The sequence below is a fragment of the Paralichthys olivaceus genome, chromosome 19, assembly GCF_024713975.1.
Source record: "Paralichthys olivaceus isolate ysfri-2021 chromosome 19, ASM2471397v2, whole genome shotgun sequence".
Classification (NCBI taxonomy): Eukaryota; Metazoa; Chordata; class Actinopteri; order Pleuronectiformes; family Paralichthyidae; genus Paralichthys; species Paralichthys olivaceus.
This window is the reverse complement of record NC_091111.1, coordinates 13,676,600-13,698,444: the sequence shown is the minus strand read 5'-3', so window position 1 is coordinate 13,698,444 and position 21,845 is coordinate 13,676,600. Positions and strand designations below refer to the sequence as shown.

General features: G+C 41.4%; 2 protein-coding genes across 2 annotated transcripts; one reads left to right on the top strand and one right to left on the bottom strand.

Annotated features, from left to right (window-relative positions):
* The first annotated feature begins 2,073 nt into the window (after positions 1-2,073).
* On the top strand, positions 2,074-8,679 carry nr2e1 (nuclear receptor subfamily 2, group E, member 1). Its single transcript, XM_020097687.2, has 9 exons — positions 2,074-2,281; positions 4,937-5,082; positions 5,774-5,861; positions 6,191-6,426; positions 6,943-7,089; positions 7,405-7,501; positions 7,623-7,772; positions 7,988-8,093; positions 8,380-8,679. Exons 1-9 carry the CDS (start codon positions 2,221-2,223, stop codon positions 8,540-8,542), a joined length of 1,194 nt encoding a protein of 397 aa, XP_019953246.1. The 5' UTR covers positions 2,074-2,220; the 3' UTR covers positions 8,543-8,679.
* A 1,486-nt stretch (positions 8,680-10,165) lies between these two features.
* snx3 (sorting nexin 3) lies at positions 10,166-21,827 on the bottom strand. Its single transcript, XM_020097688.2, has 4 exons — positions 21,590-21,827; positions 13,867-13,962; positions 13,483-13,607; positions 10,166-11,116 (listed from the first exon to the last, which is right to left on the bottom strand). Exons 1-4 carry the CDS (start codon positions 21,749-21,751, stop codon positions 11,011-11,013), a joined length of 489 nt encoding a protein of 162 aa, XP_019953247.1. The 5' UTR covers positions 21,752-21,827; the 3' UTR covers positions 10,166-11,010.
* Positions 21,828-21,845: the final 18 nt, after the last annotated feature.

Here is a 21,845-nt window from a genome sequence, read left to right as displayed (position 1 = left end):
GTGATTTCTAGAGTTTTTAATTCAGTCAAGTCATGTCTGGTTTTCGGGACTTTTACTGTGTCACATTCTGCAAATGAATCACAGACGGTGGTTACCTACGAAGAGCTAATCCTTTAAAAAATAGATGAAGTCGGGGAAGTACTGTTCATAATAAAGGTGCATTGAAGCCTTTATTGTGCGGACTATTTATAGAAGATAAAAAACCCGGGAAGGCTTTCTGTGGCTCTGCAGGAAAATCAAAAGGAATATCATAGTGATTTCTCTTCAGGCTTGTTAGTCTCCAGCCGGAGCTGCTCAGCTAAAGGGCAGGTTGAAAGACACAACAATGGCTAATTGCAATTAACTACGCCTCTCCGCCTCGCCCCTGTCCGCTTAAATCGACACTTTGTGCGTCCATATGGCCTTCAGTGTACCGTGGGAATGAACACAATTAAAAACAGAATATGGATTTCTGGAGTTACCCGGCGAAAGCGCAGCAAGCTGTCAAGGTCAGAGTGTCAGTGCGCGCGGCCTGCGGCCTCCGGACAGCCGAACACGGTGCGCACCCACCACGGTGTGTCCAGCTCCCGGTCACCGGCTACAGGCAGGGGGTGCAGGGAGGTGTGCAGAGGGTGGAGAGGGCGGAGGGGAAACCAAAACCTGTATACGCACGAGTTTCAGAAAACTTGAATGAATAAGAAGAAGAAGAATTAGAAAAAGAAGAAGAAGAAGTTTAGATATTTTATTTGATTTAGATTAAAATTGTAAAAATAAATTGTGTTGACAGTAAAATGCACCAAAGAAGTGTAAAAAGTTCGTTGAGGGGATAGTGGAGTTTAATATACATTTATTAAAAACGTATACAAATTATACTATCATACTATTAAATGCGAGTGATCAGTGCAATGTGGAGTTATGTATGAAACTGTTAAAGATAAAATAACAATATCAAGACAATTCCACTACAGTAAGTTAAATGTTATTTTGAGATGTTGTTATTATGATCGTTGGATTGGCTGTTTATGTATTTATAGTTTGTTGTAAGTTATTATTTATATATTTATTTAATGTGGTTCATCTATAATGTTGAAAATAGGAGAAAGAGTAATAAGAGTTATAGTGGAAAACTACATCATATATTTTAAATAGTTTGTTACTTCCACACTTGAAACAGCAGCAACATATTCAAAACTAATTTATCAGTGAATCTTAAAAGGCTTTCAAAAAATTTCTACATTAACAAAATGAATTGTAATAGTTTGATGGAATCAGTTATTTAGAATGTATTATGATAATGTGACAAAGATCCAGTTTAACTTTAACATGAGATCTGCTGTTTTTCTACCTGTTGACACTTCTGAATGATCAGTGTCTATATTCTATACTTCACTCTTTAATCTTAATGGAACTGGACGTGATTGTTTCTGAGCTTCCGTATAAAACACGGCTGTGACACAGATTAACGTCTAAGAACCTCTTGGAGATATTCACATTAATACATATGGAGTAAACGCAAATTCAGAATGCTGCAGAAAATATGTGCAACACGTGTTTTTTCTCTCCTCCTCTGGATCAATGAGCAAGACACTTCACATCTCCTGCACACGCATTCACACCACCAGTCACACACGCGCACACGCCAGTGACGTCAGGCTGGAGTTTGGAGTAGAAAGCCAAGTGGATGAAGGAAGTGGAGATCTCCACCCTCCAGCCTTCCCCTGACACTTCTCACAGATATTACCGAGGCTTATTTGGGGGACTCGCACCACAAAGTCACATCGTGTCTTGGTTTTTAAAAAGTTTCCATCCGCCAAGATATCAGAAATCTGTTTTTTTTTCTTTCTTTTTTAACTCTTCCCTGCTCCGGGTTGGTCAGACGCGCTCCAGGCACAGCCTCTCCATCTCTTAACTTTTATGCACCGGCTGTTGCGCACCGAGCTGGAGCTCTGTGGTCGCCGTTGATCCGCCTCTGTCTTGCGGGGCTGCACTCCGCCTCTCCTCCCGTCATAAGTCCGCGTACATCGGAAGCGAAGACTGCCTGATACCATGCACCATCGAGTATCTTCATTCGGGCTCGTCGATCGGAAATAAACTCTTGTCAAGTTGAGCAACTGCGGGACTTGGACGCGCCGATCTCGTCGCTGCTGCTGAAGAATTGAAAGAAAAGTGTTTTGAAGAGAGAAAGAGGATTTTCCTTTTTCATCCCGAGCTGTTTTTGTTTTTAAATACAGTCGAGTATCCATGATGAGCAAACCCGCCGTCTCAACAAGTGGCTGTTTGGATATTCTGAACGTCAAATCAAGTAAGTGTCGCCTCTGTGTTCCCTGACGCTCCTGCAGAACACTGAGCTGCAGCAGAGTGTAGTTTGTAAAAAGGCCTTTCTCTAAATAAAGTCAACATAAAGCTGCTGCACGTGGATCCAACTCTTACTCTCGTGTCATCAGAGCTTTATTACTTTTCTAAATAGATTCATTCCTCGTGTTCGTTCAAAAACGGAGTAGTGATCCGTGTAGAGAATGGCTGTTTCTTTCCCCGTGTGGCGCACACACTCATTTTCACACTCACTCACACACACACACGCACATAAACTCGTGCCAGAAGCGACTTGGTTGAAATTTAAATAAACACGTTTTTGATTAAGTAGCTTTTTTTGTATATAAGAAAAATAATAAAGTGCGTCCGTGCTCCGAATTATCCTCTTCAATTGTTTCATTTGCTTCCCACTTGATGACACTTGTTGCCTGTAATTTCATTTTCCGTAAAGACTAATTATAATGGTGATCCGGAGGACATTTTACTTTTAATTTGATTTCAAGATGTCCACAGGAGATTCTTCTCGTATATGTTGCCATTTAATTCATTTAAAACAAATATATTCAACAATAAATGTGTCTGTAAATGCGTAATTGTGCCCACATACAGGCGTCTGCACTTAAACACACCAGTGCCACTCGACGTTTTTAAATTCAACCTTTTAAGATTCCCTTGTGATTTTGAAGGATGTCTATAGTGGCTTATGTGTTGGGTTAAAATACACTGGGTGTCGTTTTTTTCTTAGTATTAACAATTATCTCTCTGCAAGGCCTCATAATTAATTCAAATGAAATCTCACATAATGTAAGGCCTTAAATAATTGTGTTGTTTTAAAAGAAAGGACGTTTTCTCTTCCATTTACGCACGTGTTTCTTTCTGCATCTTTTACAACATTCAAAAAATGTGATATTCAAGTTAAAAAAAGTTAAATTTCTTCTAAGTTTTAACCATTAAATTAGATTATAATACAACAACTGGCCCCACAACATTACAGCTCCATGTCATTATGGGTGGTCAGTGTGAGGAACATTTCCTTGTCTCAGTATAAAACTTAATTTCCAGTTCTTTCAGCAGGTTCTCGCCTTGATGGTGATTACGTTAATGGAATATGCCATATATCTTCAAGCAATTACTGCACACAATGGGGACGAATTGGACCCCCACAGCGGGAAGTTAAATACATTTCCCCCCTTACACAACATAACCGTGCGTCATTTTATTTAACCGACTCTGCACCAAACATGGTTTTACATTTTGTTTGCACTTTTTTTGTTGATGAGGTTTCTGCACCATTTAGTTTAATTTCCATTTAATCACGCCCGGAAGTTTTATTGTGTGAGTGTGTGCAAATGAAACCAACGTGGTTTGTTTAATATAATCCAGTCAACAAGTGACTCTGATCAGTACAGTTATGTATTCAAGATATTTCCAGTTGGTTGTTGATGTATCTGAGCTTTAGACTCGAAATGAGGACGTCGCTCTTGTAATATTTGTAATTCTTGTGACTGAGAAAAACTTCCAACAGGGAATTCTCTTTCATTCTAACCCCCAAAGACATAAATACAACATATAAAGTTGTCTTCCTCCATCTTATAGCAATTACACGGCTGTGGCCTGCACATGAAAGCCTATACATGGCCTTGTGATTCTTCGTAATCTGCCATTTGAAGCACTATAACTCTCCCCTGAAGTCATTGTTTTTGCTGCTGAGTAGTTATTCCCATGCCACCCTTTTTGACGGGTCACTGGTGAATCAATGAGCAGGTGGCAAAACGTCAGTGTAATTACATAGACGGCTTTTCCCTCCAGAATAAAAAAAAGCCTCCCTCATATGCATACAAATATACTTCTTTTTAATAGATTTGAATACAAATCTTCACACAAAAAATTCTCATTTTTTCATCTACACCGGGTCGATTTACATACACTTCATTTGAGTTGGTGAAACGAGTTGGTGCGCATTATTCTCATGGTGCAGTGTCACTCCCTAATCCTGGGGCCTATAGACCTGCGGGATAAAGCAGCTGTCGAGTCCCATTATGAAGGGGAGTTGGCAGCTTGTCGAGATCCAGGCAGTCAGACGAGGTTCAATGGGGGAAAATCATTAAGTTAACACTTTCCCCTAATGTCTCCATTGTGCGCCCTCGGGCTATTGTCTTAGAGAGCTCAGATATGACGCTTCCCACCGGACTTTATTCTTGAAATGTGCGCAGTGAATTCCCATGGTCGAACGAGGCGTGGGGCGAAGTCCAGTGTGTGTGTGTGTGTGTGTGTGTGTGTGTTTTGTGTGTGTGTGTGTGTTTTGTGGGTTGTCCGACAAAAACAAGTCCTTTGCACGACGACTGGTCCTCATCTCCACCAGGGTGTCAAAACAAGTGCATCTGGGGGATTTTACTGTAAATCAACAAATGGAACAACTGCAAAACTAACTTCAATTTTTTTGCAGGAGTGAATTGCAAAAGCAAGCACGATTTTCTCAACAGTTTGGTGTCAAAGACGTTCCTTGCAATGTTACGTTTTTTTTTTTGTCTCCATAAAGAAGCAATAATGACAAGTTGCCATTCAATTGTATTCGTTTGAAATTGAGCTGAGTGTAGTCGCAGTGCTTGATAATTCATTTAACTGAAATACGGGCCGTCCCCAGGTCGGATTCTGGACATCCCATGCAAAGTGTGCGGCGACCGCAGCTCAGGGAAACACTACGGTGTTTACGCCTGTGACGGCTGCTCGGGATTCTTCAAGAGGAGCATCCGCAGAAACAGGACTTACGTGTGTAAATCTGGCTCCCAGGTGAGGCCTCCGCACAATTTATTCAAGTCATATATCCTCATGTTATATTTATTTTAAAGTTTGCCCAAACTGGTTGTATATGTGGGTGTATATTTGATTATTTCCCTTTTATTATTATTTACAGGCGATCATAGTGAATTCAAAAAAGACCCACATTAAAAATCAAACCAAGAGAGCATCATCACCAGTGCGTCTAGTTGATCTTACAACTACCAAATGATATCCAAGCAACAAGCACTGCATTAATCTCCAGGGAGATATGGATGCTCTGGCTCCAAGGCTCATGCAAAACACATGACGCTTTACGCACGAGATGTTGGATTTTACGCACAGATGTTTCTGTTTGCTTTACTCTCGTGGCGCATGTGTGAAGTCTCTCTTGATGAGACTAATTGTGTCACGCCTGGGGCCATTAAGCGTCGGGCTAAACACCTCGCTGCTGTAACATATCAGGTGTAATCCAATCTAATGTGATGACTCGAAGGCGAGGATTTAGGCAGCAGAGGGCGGGATGGAGTACTTATCCCGCGGGATCAGACCGCACTGGAGCCGCAGGGGTGTAGTCGATAACTACACGATAATAGCACGATCTTTCACCTGCAGATTGGCCTCCCAGGCAGATAATAGCACGACGCTTGGAAGCTATAAACCCCCTCTCTCTCTCTCTCTCTCTCTCCCTCTCTCTGCACAGGGAGGTTGTCCCGTAGACAAAACTCACAGAAACCAGTGCAGAGCGTGCCGCTTGAAGAAGTGTCTGGAAGTGAACATGAATAAAGACGGTAAATGGGCATAATTGAATTATCACGTTGGCCATACACACGCCATGCAGCGGTGTTTGGACTGGAGGTGGGACAAGTGCATTAATGATCCAGGCTGAAAAGTGATAATTACAAAGTATTTACTTGTTGAGGGATTTTCATGCTCAGTGGAAGCACTGATTAAAGAGAATTGTTTTTTCAATTACAAACATTTGCACTTTGAGTTTGTATTATTGAAGGAATAGTTTGGAAATAAATGCACTACTTGTAAAATTTAGACAAACAAGTCACTACTCCTGCAGAGGCCTTTCCTCCGCTCATGTGCTAAACGTTTGTGTCCCGTTTCACAGCCGTCCAGCACGAGAGAGGCCCCCGGACGTCCACCATCCGCAAACAGGTTGCCCTATATTTCCGGGGCCACAAAGAGGTGAACGGATCGTCGACCCATTTCACGGGCTCCTCTTTGCCCGGCCCTCCCTTCTTCACCACGGTCACGCAACTGGAACCTCACAACCTGGAGATGAGCACCGTGGCCACCACGCCAGAGAGACAGGCCATCGTGGGTCTGGCACAGCCCACCCCGAAGGTAGGCGACATTTTTGGGATGGCTTAAAAGTTATTTAGTTCTGTTTTTCTCCTTGGATGTGTATGTTCTTCTTTACTCTCAAGAGTTCGTTTGTTGACAATCTCTTATAAATAGAAATCATGGATCAATCTTCGGCTTCTACTGGCTTTTTAATGTCATTTTTAAAACCTAGAATTATCTGAATATACAAGTCCTTAATAGTTTATGATATGCCATTGATATTTGTATTATTCCCAAATGTTATTATAGGATTACAGTTTTTTTTGGATAAGGGTGAGAAGTTGAAATTCTTGTTCCGATTTAGCAGCCTGCTAAGAGCCACAAATCCGCCAATTAGGGTAGATTTCTCCGCATAAATCCACCACAAGCAACACTAATAATTATAAAAACCTGCTGCTGGGGCTTTGAGTTTGATCAGCGTTGAATATGCAGCAATTCACTGAATTGCAGTTTCATTATCACACGAGCTGCTGCACGATGATACAGATGAAAGTGATGATATTTCTATTCCTCCAGTATCCCCACGAAGTCAACGGGACCCCCATGTATCTGTACGAGGTGGCGACGGAGTCCGTGTGCGAGTCGGCGGCGCGCCTCCTCTTCATGAGCATCAAGTGGGCGAAAAGTGTCCCCGCATTCTCCACGCTGCCTTTATCCGACCAGGTACACTGAGGGTTGAAGGGCTGATGAGAAGTTTAAGAGTTTAGAACTGATCCGTAGTTTTCTTTTCGGCCATCAGCCAAGAAAAAGATTCGTTCGATTTGGTCTCCTTTTGGGTCTATGATTGAACTATAGTCGATTTGATGTAGGATGATGGAAGCCAGGGGCCTTTCACAGGCCTGACCAAACGAACAGCGCTGTGCGTAATATGGAATCCAACCGGTTTTACGCACGGGTTATACTGTACTTAAAATCAAACCAATGCTTGATTCTGCTTTTCAATGTAGTTTTTAACCCTGACATTCTTTTTCTTCACAGCTGATTCTGCTGGAGGACGCATGGAGGGAACTATTTGTTCTTGGCATCGCGCAGTGGGCCATTCCTGTGGACTCCACAACTCTTCTCGCTGTTTCTGGTGCGTATACGAGACTCTCATCTGGTTACAGGCAACGACCAGCCTCATGGTCTATCATCTAGAAGAGTCAGTGGATGCACATTTATCCTGCGTAATGACCCGTTTCTATTTGTATTAATAGGAATGAACACTGAAAACACAGAGTCTCAGCGGATGAATAAAATCATATCTGAGATTCAAGCACTTCAAGAGGTGGTCACCCGATTCAGGCAGATGCGTCTGGATGCAACGGAGTTCGCCTGTTTAAAATGTATCGTGACATTCAAAGCTGGTGAGTGTCATTATTATAGTACAGCACTGTCATTAAACTTAAAGGCTCATAATGGAAACCATCATTATTTCTGGAGCCACATTCCCTTTCTGTCTAAACCAAAACCTGCCGAGGGAATCGAACAACAGCAGAAGTTCGAGTGGCTAATTAAACCTCGTGGCTTTATTTATGCGACACAACAGCACCTTTTTAAAATCCTGCCTCTTGTCTTTCAGTTCCCACGCATGGCAACACCGAGTTAAGAAGTTTCCGCAACGCCAGCGCCATCGCTGCGCTACAGGACGAGGCGCAGCTCACTCTCAACAGCTACATTCACACCAGGTGAGATACAGGAGACGCGATGAACCAGTGAGGATCTACTCACACGTGGCACCGTCTCCCTGCATGCAACAGCCCAGCCTATATACGTTCATTATAAAGTTAATTAGGAGATAAGGCGCTGCGGCTTCCTGTAATTTTGCACATGCAGGTGCAACAGTTGAACCATGTTATTTAATTGGCAGTATATTGGCACAGATGTGAGTTAACTGGAGACGCTGCTTCTGCACACAGAGGCTCGGAGACAGTGTTTTTTTTTTCTTTGTCTTACCCCGGTGATGTGTTGCAGGTACCCGACTCAGCCCTGTCGCTTCGGTAAGCTGCTCCTGCTCCTGCCGGCGCTGCGCTCCGTCAACCCGACCACCATAGAGGAGGTGTTCTTCAAGAAGACCATCGGGAACGTCCCCATCACCAGGCTCCTCTCCGACATGTACAAGTCCAGCGATATATGAATTTCTCGCCATTTGTCCAGTGCGCATGGAAAACAGCTGAGCCGAAGGCCCATGCAGAGACTCACCCAGCAGTCGACAGAATGACAAATCCTAGCAGATGTAACCATGGGTTGATTTTTTTTTTTTTTTGCTAAGCACAAAATCTCTTTGGCTATATTTAAAAAAAACATAGGCTCCATTGAAACAAAGACTGCAACACAAGCTGGAATTCACCAAGTAGCCAGTTTACAGTCTAGCTAAGGATTAGCCTGTAATGTTCATGATAGAAGTGACTTTATGAAACTGAAAGCTACAGTTGAAATACGGCCTGAAGACTCTGGAGAGCACCTGTCTGACAAAGAATTGTTATATATTACGACGTTTTTCGAGTGTCTGTGAGACCAATGAGCTTGATGACCAATTACATCTTTTATTGCTGTGTTCAGTCCCACTGGAGGAAACCAAAAAAAAAAAAAAAAAAAAAAAGATGGCGCATGCGTAATGGGGGGGTGGGGGGGGGGGGGGGGGAGGAGGAGGAGGAGGGGGGGATGTGAGTCGCTGTCCCTCGATCCGGTGCTGAAACCAAACGCACGGGGGCATCGATGAGGAGGTGGCAACTCAATTTTTAAGGAGGCAGAGGGGGCAAAGACTTTTCAAAGGCCCCCCCCCCCCACCCCACACCTGAGTGTAAAAGTACATTAATCTGAAGATGTTTGTATTTAAGTGGTAACTGTCCATGTTTGTGTCGGTGTGTCCCGTTTGAGGCGCAACATTAAACTGTTTAGGTCGACTTTGTGAAGTTAGACACTAACACTGGGTGAAAAAAAATCAGCACTTGGGGATGTTTTTGTGACCTGTGATGTTTTTATTCTGTTGTAAATACATAAGAGTTATAACTGTTTAGAGTTGTAACCAAGAGAATAAAATACACTGAAGTAAACTGTTTTCGTATGATGTAGATATAGAAACGATCAGCTGCAGTTACAAAGCAGGTTTGCACTTCATGTTCTTGTGAATAGTAGTGTTCCTCATCAAGGATTTAATTTGGTGTACATTGTTTCATACAATTTCAATTTATTTCCCAGTTGTTTCAAATTTCTTCAGTAATGTATAACTAATTTTCAACTGTTGATTTAATGAGTTAGTGTATCATTACATGAGTAATCAAGTCACTATATGAGTTTCTCTTATTAGTTAAATCAGAAATTAATCTATATCCCATTAATTTATCCATTAAACATTATCATTCATGTGTTTGATCGGGCTCTAAACACAGAACTTCACCTCTTCTAATAGAAAACATGAAGCGGTTTGTGTCCAATTGGAAGTCAGATGTTAACATCTGCATACATGTCACTGCATGAACCAACAGTCTTCATTTCTATAAGCTACAAGGTGACAAATCTATTTAAAAATATATATTATAATGGACGGACATGTTTAAGCAAACAGAAGCACCAAAGATCTGCAAAATAAAGGAGTTCATAGCTGTTAATCATACATCAAACATGAGTTGACTTAATTAAGGCATTTCTGTACCTGTACTTTTGAGTGTTGTTGATTCCCTTTGCAAGCAGTTCAAACTATTATTAACTCAAAACTCAGGGCAGGTGTAACAAATTTTAGTCATAGGTCTGAAACCTCTTTGTAATAGAAAGAGTAGATGATGTGTTTATTGAAAAATAAATGTATAAGCAAAGTTAATATTAGATATAATGGCTGCCACAACTTGACAATCAAATGTGGATGGGTCGACAGTCCGAATCAACAAATGTACTTCTACGTGGAGACATTTCACCTATTTTATTGGAAAATCTTCAAAATAAAGAAAAATGGCACAGCAGTATACAAATCTCAAAATGCATATAGCCCGTAGAAATACTGCAGTTCCCTCTGTGTAAATTAAATCTTTCCTGCTCGAAAATCCTCGTGATAACTGGGCAGGTGCTGGTTGATATACACACACAAACGTGCTTCCTTTTTAAGGGTGGATCAACTAAGTGTCAAGGCCCATCACATATATGTGAGTGTTTAGTTGCTTGTTATGGTGTATTGGATATATACGATGGGAAATGTGGGTCTTTACAGGAGCATTGCATACATAGAAGTCTTATTCAATGTTACTATATAAATGAATATATTCAAGACATAGCTAAATGATAAATACATAATATATCCATGTTAGTGGCATTTCCAGACATAAAGAGAAATTACTATAAATTACTTTGAACCACAGTTAATGTGTAGAACATTCTTGACTCCAATTAAAAAGTGAAAACAAACACCGATCAGGGTCACGAATTTAACTAAAAGAGGCAGTGAATTATATTATTTTGGGGGACGCGAGGAGGGGAAGTTGTCTTTGAAATGTTTATTGTCTGAGAGAAACCTGAAGCAGTGAAGAGAGCTTTGGGTTGTCGGGCCAGGCTGAGCCGAGCGGGGTCGAGCCAGACCAGGCCAAGCAGAGCCATCTTTTTTTCTTTTTCATTTCAGGCTTGTCTGATTTTGGATGGGGTGTAGTTCTTGTCCAAAGACTCGTCCTGTAGAAACATGTGCAGGCATCGTTCGTTCTGGGCTAAAGGGTGACCGGCCACTCTGTAACACACACAAGAGCAAAGGGCAGGTTTGAAGCAGGATTAATTCAGGAATCCTTTGTAATGTGAAGGATATGAGGGGATATTTCAAGTGATAAGTGTATGAACATGTGAGAGTATTCAGTATATCTACATGTGTATAATGGAGTTATGGAGAGCAGTGAACACAAGTTACATTTTCTAAGTTGAAGGTAAGATATTAAATTTTCCATAAAAATGTATTTCAAAGATATGCTGAAAAGTAAACAAACATTTCCCTCATATTCTTATGGTTGAATCCCACAAAATCCTCACTGCACAATGAAACCTTTCTCTTTTATTCTTCTTCTTCTTATAAAGACAGAACATTGTAATGTGGACATTATTGCCAGTTCAGTTGTTGAGTTATTGACATCCATACCATACTGTATAAAGTATGTAATATATACTAATCTTCATCGTCCATGATTGTTACACATAAACAAGAACTCAAAATACTTGCCAGAGCTGTTTCACTAACATGCACATATATGTTTTATTTAATTAACCAGCGCAAACTACAATTAGTAACTTTTACAATGTAAACCCAGTACACACAAAACCAGTGTAGAAATAGTGTGAGTATGGATTTGTGCCACAGCTTTAGAATGGAAACATGGTGTGAGAGAGAGAGGATGACGAGTAAAAGGATCTTTAGCTGGAGAATATCTTGGTATTCATCTGTGAGATAATCACAAAAATCAATATGTGTTATGTTAACAGTAAAGAAACAGCATAACCAGTCCTCATATCACAACTGAAGACTGACTATGCAGTACATACTGACCTGTTGTATTTAACAGATATTGGTTTGTGGATATGGATGTGTGGTTGTGGTCACAAGCTTTTTAACTTTACTATAATAGAAGTTTTTTTTCTGTCACCTTCAATAAACAAGAAGGAAGTTTCAATTTCAATTAAGATCCCAAAGAAACTCGACCCATTAACTCTGACATGAGAAATCACAGTTTTGAGGAATACTGCTGAAAGGTATTTGTGTTTTTCCCCCAAAATGAATTATATATATCCAAGTACGATTTATTGAAATTAATGAAATTAATCTGTATTACAGCTGTATATTATGGCTACATTTCGAGAATACAGTTAAAGCCAAGATGACATTGGGTTTCCCTTGATGTCCCTTCAGATGACGCACATGAGCTTAATGTGCATGAGCCCGTGCACCTGAGAGCCTCAAACATCTCATTTTATCCAGAACAGATCAACATGATGACATTGCACGTATGACCTCTAAATGGAAATATTTCAGTGAAATTAAGCAGCTCAGGCAGGAACCGACGGGCCAGATACCGGGGTAATCATCGGAAAAACCAACTCTATTTAATAGGTTTTGGAGATCTGCAGTTGACATTGAGGACAAGGTGCAGAAGAAGAATGTGAAAATCTGATGGGCCTTGCTTGCTTTTGGAAGTGGGGAGGGGTAAGCCCTTCTTTTTCTATCTGAAGCATGAATTACTCTACATTTGAGGCTAATCAGAAAACTGACGGTTATTCTTCTTGTACTCACTTTCTTCACAGCGACAGTCGTGTTTACCGTTCCTAAAAGATTTCTTCTTCACAATGCTCTCAATCACACGTTCAAACAATGCTGCCAGCCATGTTGGCCAGTATTACGTCTGAACAATGCTATGATCAACAACAGTTATTCATTCATTGGAGGAAAGGGGGGGGGGGTCTTAATTGCCAGCACTTTCTCATCTTCTTTAAAAAACATATTTATGGATTTTAATTTTCTCAACTGTCTTTGCACACTTAATATTCCACCAGGAAACATTGATGCATTTGCACATGAAACCAAGATAATGGCCAAGACTGCAATCAAAGCAAATAATTACAGTCAGACTGTAACTTTTATTGTTCTGCAGCTGAAAACGAGGACATGCTGGATCAAAAATAAGCAGAGGTGCACACACCATCCCATGGAACCAGGCGCTGTAATTTGAGCTGCAATTATCATAAATTACACATCAACAATAAAACAAATGTGGGAAAAATTATGTTCTGGGGTGTGCACTTGAGTCCTCTTTGGGTATTCTTATCCTTTTCCGACGTAATTAAAAAAGAGAATTAAGGAGGATAGTGAGGAAAAAAAAACTGCTCGTCTCTGTGGGTTCAGTTTGTTAACAATATGAGGAGAAGTGGAAAAGTTGAATCTACTTATTGAAAAGTGTTTCATTGTTCTTGAGAGTTAAAATAAGACATTGCTAAGGAACAAGCGTTGGACGACAGCAAGTACAAAGAGACAAAAATTGTAATGAGTAAATTGTTTTGACCTTGTGGCAAAGTAGTGGAACATCGGAGAGAGACAGAAGATGTGGAAAGGCTTACTTGTTGAGAAACTGCTCCAAACCCTGTCTTCGCTCCTCAATGAAGAGGTCATCAAATATCCCATTATCTCCTCGAAACGGAAACTGCCGTAAAAGAGCTTTTCCTGGGAGAGGAGGGACGACCACCTATGACAAGAGAGCAAACACGGGAAATCACAGAGTAGCAGTTAAACAAGCAATTTATTAAACAGTAAAACAACCTGAAAGCGAGCCTGCATCATGTGGTCAAACTTAAAACCTTCCTTGAAAAATGTATATGGCCCTGAAGATCTTTCAACAGCTCACTCCCTGATCAAGTGCAGAGCAGAAACGGCCCATGCTATGTAATGATTTGATAAACCAAGTACTTGAGAGGCTTTGTGTCAAGTTACCCTCAAAGTCTCACCTTGCTCTCCCTCTCCAGCTCCGCTCTGAGCCACTCAAAGTCACTGTATCGCCTCCGAACACAAGACTCCTTCAGCTTGAAGATTGGTAGGTTGGTCTGTGAACACACAAACACACACACACACAAAAGTGGCAAACCGTTAACAGCTGCCTTCATTTACAAAGGAATTCTTTTTAAACCATTGTAGCAGTTACATGAATTGAAGAAATCAGATTTTCTTTAAGGCACAAAGTAAAGCTCAGAAAGTTGAGTTACATAAAGATTTCAATGAATCCAAGTTCAGCTGGTACAGTTTTCTACATGCACTGTAAGGCATTGTGCTTATTATTTATTAATATGGCTACTATTTTTCATTAGTAAATCGTTTAATCTTGAAAATAGTGAAAGCTCAGAATGCTTGTCTCTTTTTGTACCAACCTTCAGAATAAAACACAAACAAATCCTTACAAAGATTTCTTTCCTGAAAAAATTGAATCCAAACTATTTATTGATAAAAGAATTGATGGCTTAATCAATACTAAAAAATCTTTAGGGTAACACCATGCTACCCTAAAGCACAGAAAACAGGACTTCAGGTACACTGGAACACCTGAACATACACCTTGAGTTATTAAAAGAAAGTTTGTTATTAGTAAAACCACCATATGGTTTAGTTTCACCCAGGAACTTAGCATTGGTCATAAACACATTTAAACATGTTCCATAGGAGGATTTTAACAACGACAAACTAACTCACAGGTTGTACTCTGTGTGCCAACAGTGAAAAGAGCATAATGATCGCTGCCATGAGAGATTGTGCAAACATGAAGAGAAAGTTAATTTCTTATTGAATTGGTTTAAGGTAGCCTTGTGGTATCTACTCTGACTTTATAAAAATGAAGGAATGAGGAGAGAAAATAAAACAAAGACTCCTTCAAATTGAGCCAAACTGAATAGAAAAATTTAAACTGGCCTTCAGGCAAAGTTCACTTATGTTTTGCTCACCAAGGTCTATTGCACCGAGAAGGTTTTTTTGCAATTTTTTTCTTCCTCTGTGCGTTCGTGTATACCAGTGCACAGATGTGTGCATAATTCTAAGTTGCTGTTGACAAGCACTCGAGAGCGAATTTCATATTAAAAAGAGGAGATGTTTCGACATTGACAGAGAACACTGAAGCAAACAGCACATTACAGCACAATGCCAAACCTCTTCACTAGTCCTGGCGGCACATGGCCATCCCATGACAATGTACAAACAAGGAGAGAATGAATGAGCATTTCATTGGCGGGCCACATTCGGAGAAGGTCAGAATTCACGGGAGGAGGAGGAATCACAAGAGCAAGGCAACCGAGCAAGTAGGTGCAGCACGAATACAGTTTGAACAGCAGACTGATCGATGAGCAGATGACCGTGTGCAGTAAAGGGGATGGAGAGTTAACTAGAAGGCTGAGTAAATGGATAAGCAAAAAAAAAGGCTTAAAGGAAGAAAAGAAAAAGTGGAGAGGTTGGGAGCTTCATCTGGTCTGTGCAGGATTAATTGAGGAGGGAGGAGAGCAGGAGTGGTCTTTACGCTCTCATGGCCTCTCCCTTTCAGTTTTTTCTCTCTTTATTTCCCCTGCTCTGTGATAATAAGTCAGATTTTCTGCCCTTGAGAGGAGACTCAAGGGCAGAAAATCTGACAGGAATTTATATTTTCCCTCTCGGCTCCGGTCTTCTCCTCCGTCTCCAGAAAATGTGAAAGAGTAAAAACTTAAAATAAAATAAAAATCTCATAATGATGATTGTGATATCTTGTTCAACTGAAAAATAAATGTCACAAATGGGAATAATTCAATAAGTCATAAATCAGTGGTCATAAATACTACCTTTATAAAGATAACACTGTTCCATACTCCTGTACAACACCAACACTAAGACCTCAGTCTTAAACATACAATCTGTGATAGGCCAACAAAAACTGGCAATAGTAGGTAGAAATATGTGGAGCAGCTGTTGTACTGGATTGCATTACACTGTACAGATGCCTTTAATGGTCCAAAATCTCATTCAGGAATGAGGGTTAGTCAGAGAAAACCGTGGGGGAAAACTTTTTTATGGAATTGGTTCAAAAACTTCAGATGTTGGCTCCACAGGTTACGTTTCCATCTGAAACCTTTTCATGTTCCATTATATGAATTGCAATAAAATTTAGGTTTCCTCTATGATAACTCTCTGATAACACCATATGTCATAAGGTTATTTTCTTGTTTTAACGTGCTTTGTTTTTAAGCAAAGATAAATATGTTCAATTCCTGCTTGTGTGTGACACCATTACTGTTTTTCCCCCCGACCACATTAGCTGCTTTTTAAACAAACAAACCATTTTGCAACCAGTTCATTCCGTGACCTTTGTGGGGCCTGCATGAGATCAAAGCACATACAGAAGCCAGACTTTACAGCATGCAAGACGTTAATTCTAATATTGTTACAACATAGCTCTTTCAATATGTTCTTTGATGAAATCCTTAACGCAGTTGATATAGCTGGGTTTAGATGACAGTTATGATAATGGGAGATACAATAGGTGCCTGTAAACTCACTTAAATTGTCTCTGCCACTCCCTCTTTCCCACCGAGTTTTTCCTGTATCACCCCAACTCACACACCCCACTAATTTCAAATTCTTTCCAGGTGAAGTTGTCAATGAGCCCCTCACTCCTCCTCTTTCTCAGGTCACAGGAGAAGTGGATTATTTTAGCTTTATCGCCCCACTGCTCTAGAATTAACTTCACTCTCCTCTCACCGCGCTCTGTCCCTGCTGCGTCATGTTACCTCACAGCATGGAGCGCCACAAAGTTAATCCCCACCACAACAGATCACAGTTACAGGTAATCTGCCACCGCCGTGACTCTAATCCCATCATGCGCACACAGAAAACACTTAACTGTGCACAACCAAACACTGACGTACACACGGTAGACGTGAACAGGTGTGAAGTCATCTAGTTAGCAACGTAAATATAATAGCCCAAAGCATTCAGAGCTTGTTTGTACCCACAGTGGAGCCATCTCCAGACAATGAGGTTAGCAGGGCGAGTGTAAGGGAAGAAAGTCACCTGGCCTTTCAATCCTCTCACCCTCTCAAACCCTGTGATTAAGAGATTGGCCTTGCAGGACAAGGGGAGGAACGAAAATGACAGAACTGAAAAATGAGAGGTCTCAATCTCCCTTTCTCTCTCACACACACAGAAAAAGTCGGTGCGTGAGAGCTCTACGAGTCAAAGATCAGGTTTCCCCTGGCCTCTGTTCTCTTCATGGCTGGTTAGAGGTTAGGGCCCGGGTGTCTCAACTTACTGGCCCCTGCAGTGATTGGGACATGGGACCAGCCCAGCCCAGCCTCGTCTTAGCATTTCATTAATTGTCTAAAAAGGCACACTTTGCCTCTCTCACTTTCTGAGAGACAGAATAAAAAGAGGGTGTATGAAAGTGAAGTTAGCGGAAGTATAAAAATGAAAAGCCTAATAAACACAACATGGGAAATATTTAAAAGCAGGTTTGAAAGAAAAAAAATCCTGTATCCAGAAAAGAGCATAAAGCTAGATGCTGATCTTTCAAAGTACACCTCCTACCTTTAATTTCCATTTTGTGTGTACAAGGTGCAATCTACGCTTCATGGAAGAGCCAGTGATTCATAATGTGAGGGACACAATACCTTAGGCTTATTGAAAATGGGTTGAAAAGAGGCAGAACCCTTAAAAACAGCGAGACAGAAAGACGGAGAGAGGGGACAAAGATCACTCATCTCCTGAGAGAACAGTTCAAGGCCACCATGCATTAGCTTTTAGCAGGATGGATTAAGTCAAGTTTGAGAGTGCGCATCCTAAACCTCCCCCATGCCCCCTTCTTACCCCTCCCATATACTCCCCTTTCAGTATAACAGCATTAAAAATGGCAACATAATACCATCTCATTGCATCATATTCCAAACGGGGGAGACAAAAAAAGACATGGAACAAAAGCATTAAGGCTATGGTTCCTTTGCTCTCGCCTCTCCGTGTACTCTCTCACTCGTTCCCTTGCTTGCCGGCCCCTGTGGCCTGACAGCCTAGACTCGCAGAGCTGGCAAAAAGCTGCTTTGTTGCCATAGTATCAACTCCCACTTTTGATACTGTCATTTCAAGTAGGATATGGTAGCCTTGATACAATATGTTCCCCATTTCCATTAAAATAGTTGTCGAAGAGGATGCTGTAGACTTTGGATTACACTTGACTGTGCCTGACAAGCGCCCCCCCCCCCCCCCAACACATACACCCACTCCCCATCTCTCTCTCCATTTTATTAATGACCAAAGGACCCCCACCCTAATGCCCAAATGGAAAAGAGAAAGAAAGAGAGAGGGAGAAGCTATGGGAGTAGAGAAGAGGAGGGGTAGAAGACTGAGTGAGAGTGAGAGACAGAGCTATAAGAGGCCTTTTATGTACTCCTATCCATAAACAAAGTGAGATCCCAAAGTTCACTCCCCTGAATGTGCTCTCTGGATGAGTTGGGAACCAACTAAGGACAAGAAATTTTGATAATACCCGAAGCCCCCTTCCTCACCCCCTCTCGATCTCACATAGACACTAACTCCAACCCCCTGTTTACAAAGGGTCCAAATGCACTACGCTGCTTGAAGGGTTCCTCTCAAACCTGTTACAACCACAAAAAACCATTAAGGCGATATGATAGGACTCTGCTGAATAACTTTAGGAACCATTAGGAACATGTGCAAAACACCTCTACAGTTTCAGAAGCTGCACTTAAATGAAGGGATTTTGATGAGAACAAAAAAACATTGTTTCAACATGACCCTGGACATTATAAGTCCGCTCAGGCAAAATGAGATATCCGCCTCCTTTCACTATGAACTTAGCTTCCACCTCTTCCGAAAAAAAAAAAAAAAAAACCTGACTGAAAGAAGTAGATTGATCCCATTGATTTAAAATGCCGGGTGCAAGACTGGCTGTCAACAAATGACTGTGTAACCTGCCACACAGAAAACAGTTGGCTTCTCACATGATAATCCAGTCATTATACAATTAGTTTCCACACCAACTTGATGAACATACAAAAAAACTACCAATGAGTCACAAGCCATTTCCAAATGTGTAAACTGAGGAAATATTACAATATCACCGACAGAATGAGGCTGTGCTGCACAGTTAAGCACATTCAGTTATAGAAATGATGGTAAACACACTATGAACCAGACAACTGACTGCACACAGCTGGGAGTGAAATGGGATAAGTGGGCAATGGGATGAAGGCTGGTGAGGGGTAGGCTTTCTGCCCTCCCATGGGTGGGGGGTGTGGAGTAAGGAAGGGGAATAAACACTCCAGCTCCCCCACACCCTGGCCTGTTTTATTCTTCTCTTCTATCAATGAGGGGATTAGGGAGACGGTCTCAGTGCGGCCACAAGGGCTCTCTCAATTTCGGACGGATAGCGGAACATCACTGAGAACAGAGGACAAGGGAAAAAGTCATAAACAGAAACGGTAAAGCAAAATTAGATAAGAAATAAATTTAGGCCTGAATATCATAAGCACAATGGTAACAAAAAAACAAAGAATAACAAAGACGCTGTGCATTCTCATTCTGGGAATTGCGGCTGATGCTATTAAAATGCTGGCGATGGAGTAAAAACGCTTCTAAAGAAACCTGAAGAAAGGAGCAAGAGAGAAGCAAAGCAAAGTTGACACCACGTTTGTTGGGAAGTGAGGGATGCACCGCTTCTTCTGTGGTCTTATGCAAAGCAGGGTCACACAGGGCTATGAGGTGCACAATAATGCTGATTACACGCATATGCTAATTATTACACGCTAATCAAGTACAGTAGCCTTATATTCAATACTAATGCCTGGAGACCGCTTCTCTTCCCGCAGCCCATTTCTTTAAGGTAAAGGGAAACTATTAATACTTGAGAGCTGCTACAACCAATCTAAATACGCAAGACCACTAACTACAGGGGTGTCAGTCAACTGAAATGACAATTTAGAGATAAGAGATGAGGCAATCAGATGAGCCTAGTGACTGACAGTTTCCGACTCGCAGTGCAGCTCGCACATTAAAAATGCATAATATAGAGTCCTGGAATGGCTGAAGTAATGCAAAACAGTACGTGGTGACAGACAAGTTGACAAAAATATGTGAACGGAAAATATTCTTCTGAAAAAAATGCTGATTATGCTGATGGTTTTCTTCAGTGTATACTGAACCTAACTGTCTTGTGGTTCTGTATAAAGTTAGAAGGCTGATCATACTTTTATACCAAGTGTTGTTTAAACTATGCATTCCTGACATTAGAAACAGTGGTTAAAAACAAATACACTCTGGGTCCAAGGTTCAATTCAAAGGTTGATGAAAACTGAGCAAACTCATCCTCTGATGAAGACCATGTGATGTGGTCGTAAGCTCCGAGACAAGTGGATATGTCGGCCTTGAGAGGAGATTTTGCATATTTTGCATAATCATATTCTGTGTTAATTTACTGAAACTCAGTGGCTGCACTTGTTAAAAGTGGTCTAACATGATTTTTAAGATGACTTAGCCTCCACTTTGAATTAAAAAAAAAAATGATACAGGAACTGTGTTTTGCAATAACTAGGACTGTCTCCTCACTGAATGCTCAATAGTGCCATTTTTATGGACAGTGCAGGACAATGACCTAACATGTCCTATTCCACAAGCATTTACACAACTATCTTTCGTCAATTCTTCTCATAAGCATTTTGACCAACTACCAAGTTGTTTACCAGTGAATGGCAGAAACTTCCATGAGAAGAAAGGCATTTGTGCAACTCTGCATGTTCTGCCGGCCATCGTAGGAGGAAGGAAATATGTGTAGGTGGGGGGTAGGCAGGCGTGCAGAGAGGACAAGGGAGCATCCTGCATCCTGTCTACACTTGTAGAGAAGCTGACTTGGTGACTTCTGTTCCCCTTTATATGACTTTCGATGAGGGATCAGTCAAACCAGGAAAGAGGAAACATACTTAGAAAACCACACACCAGTGTAGTATTAGTGTGATGTGTGAAAGAAAGAAGGAGCAGAGACACACAGACCTACTTTCATGTGAAGTTGATCATTTAGTGTGAACAAGCTGTTATCTATTCTTTACCGTCAGTGGGTGGGGTGTGGCCTGAGGACAACTTTGAACTGTGCAGGAAGACTTTACAGTTTATTTTAAAGTGTTTATCTATCTGGCCACAGAGGTTATCTAAGTCCAGTTCACTAGTAGCCATGTCTCCTATATGAAGCGATCAAACAGCTGCACTGTCCAGGACACAGAGGGGAAATCACTAATGTAAACAAAGTCCCTCCTAAAGCAGCGCGATAGGAAACAGCCTGTTAGCATCATAGCTCATACTAGAAACGTAGCTGTAGTTGTTAGCATTATCCCCCTGCAGTCATTTTACCTATTAGCTAGTATATAGACTCATAACTTCGTCTCCTCTGACGTTAACTCGGTATCAGGTAGCTAACCACTGTTAAAACTGACGAGGGTCACTAGCCTGCTAGCTAGCTAATGCTACCTTGCGTCACATGTGACCCTCGCTGTTCTTAACTACGCATTCACATATTCCACCATCGACTCAGTTCAAACACCCGCTTCTTCGTGACTGTGACAAACTCGGTGTCGAGTAATGTTCACTTGCTCTGAGGGCTGGAATACGGCGGCTAGCTCAGGTAGCTAGCTCGCAAGCTAACGTCATTAGCAACTAGCTCACCTTCAGTTTCACTTCATACGTGGTGTGTCTGCCCCTGCCCACCCCGATGGTCTCGGGCTTGATCACGTCGATCTCTAGGAAGTTACTCGGGGGTCCATACGCGTCATTTAGGTTCTGAGGCTTGGAGAAGAGCCTTCTTGTGTCAGCTATGGTGTCAGCCATTTCTCCCCCGTCCTTCCAGCAGCTCGGGACAGCGTGAAGCTAGACAGAGTACGCATATGTACATTCCGCTGGTGACCTTCAAAGTAAACCGTTT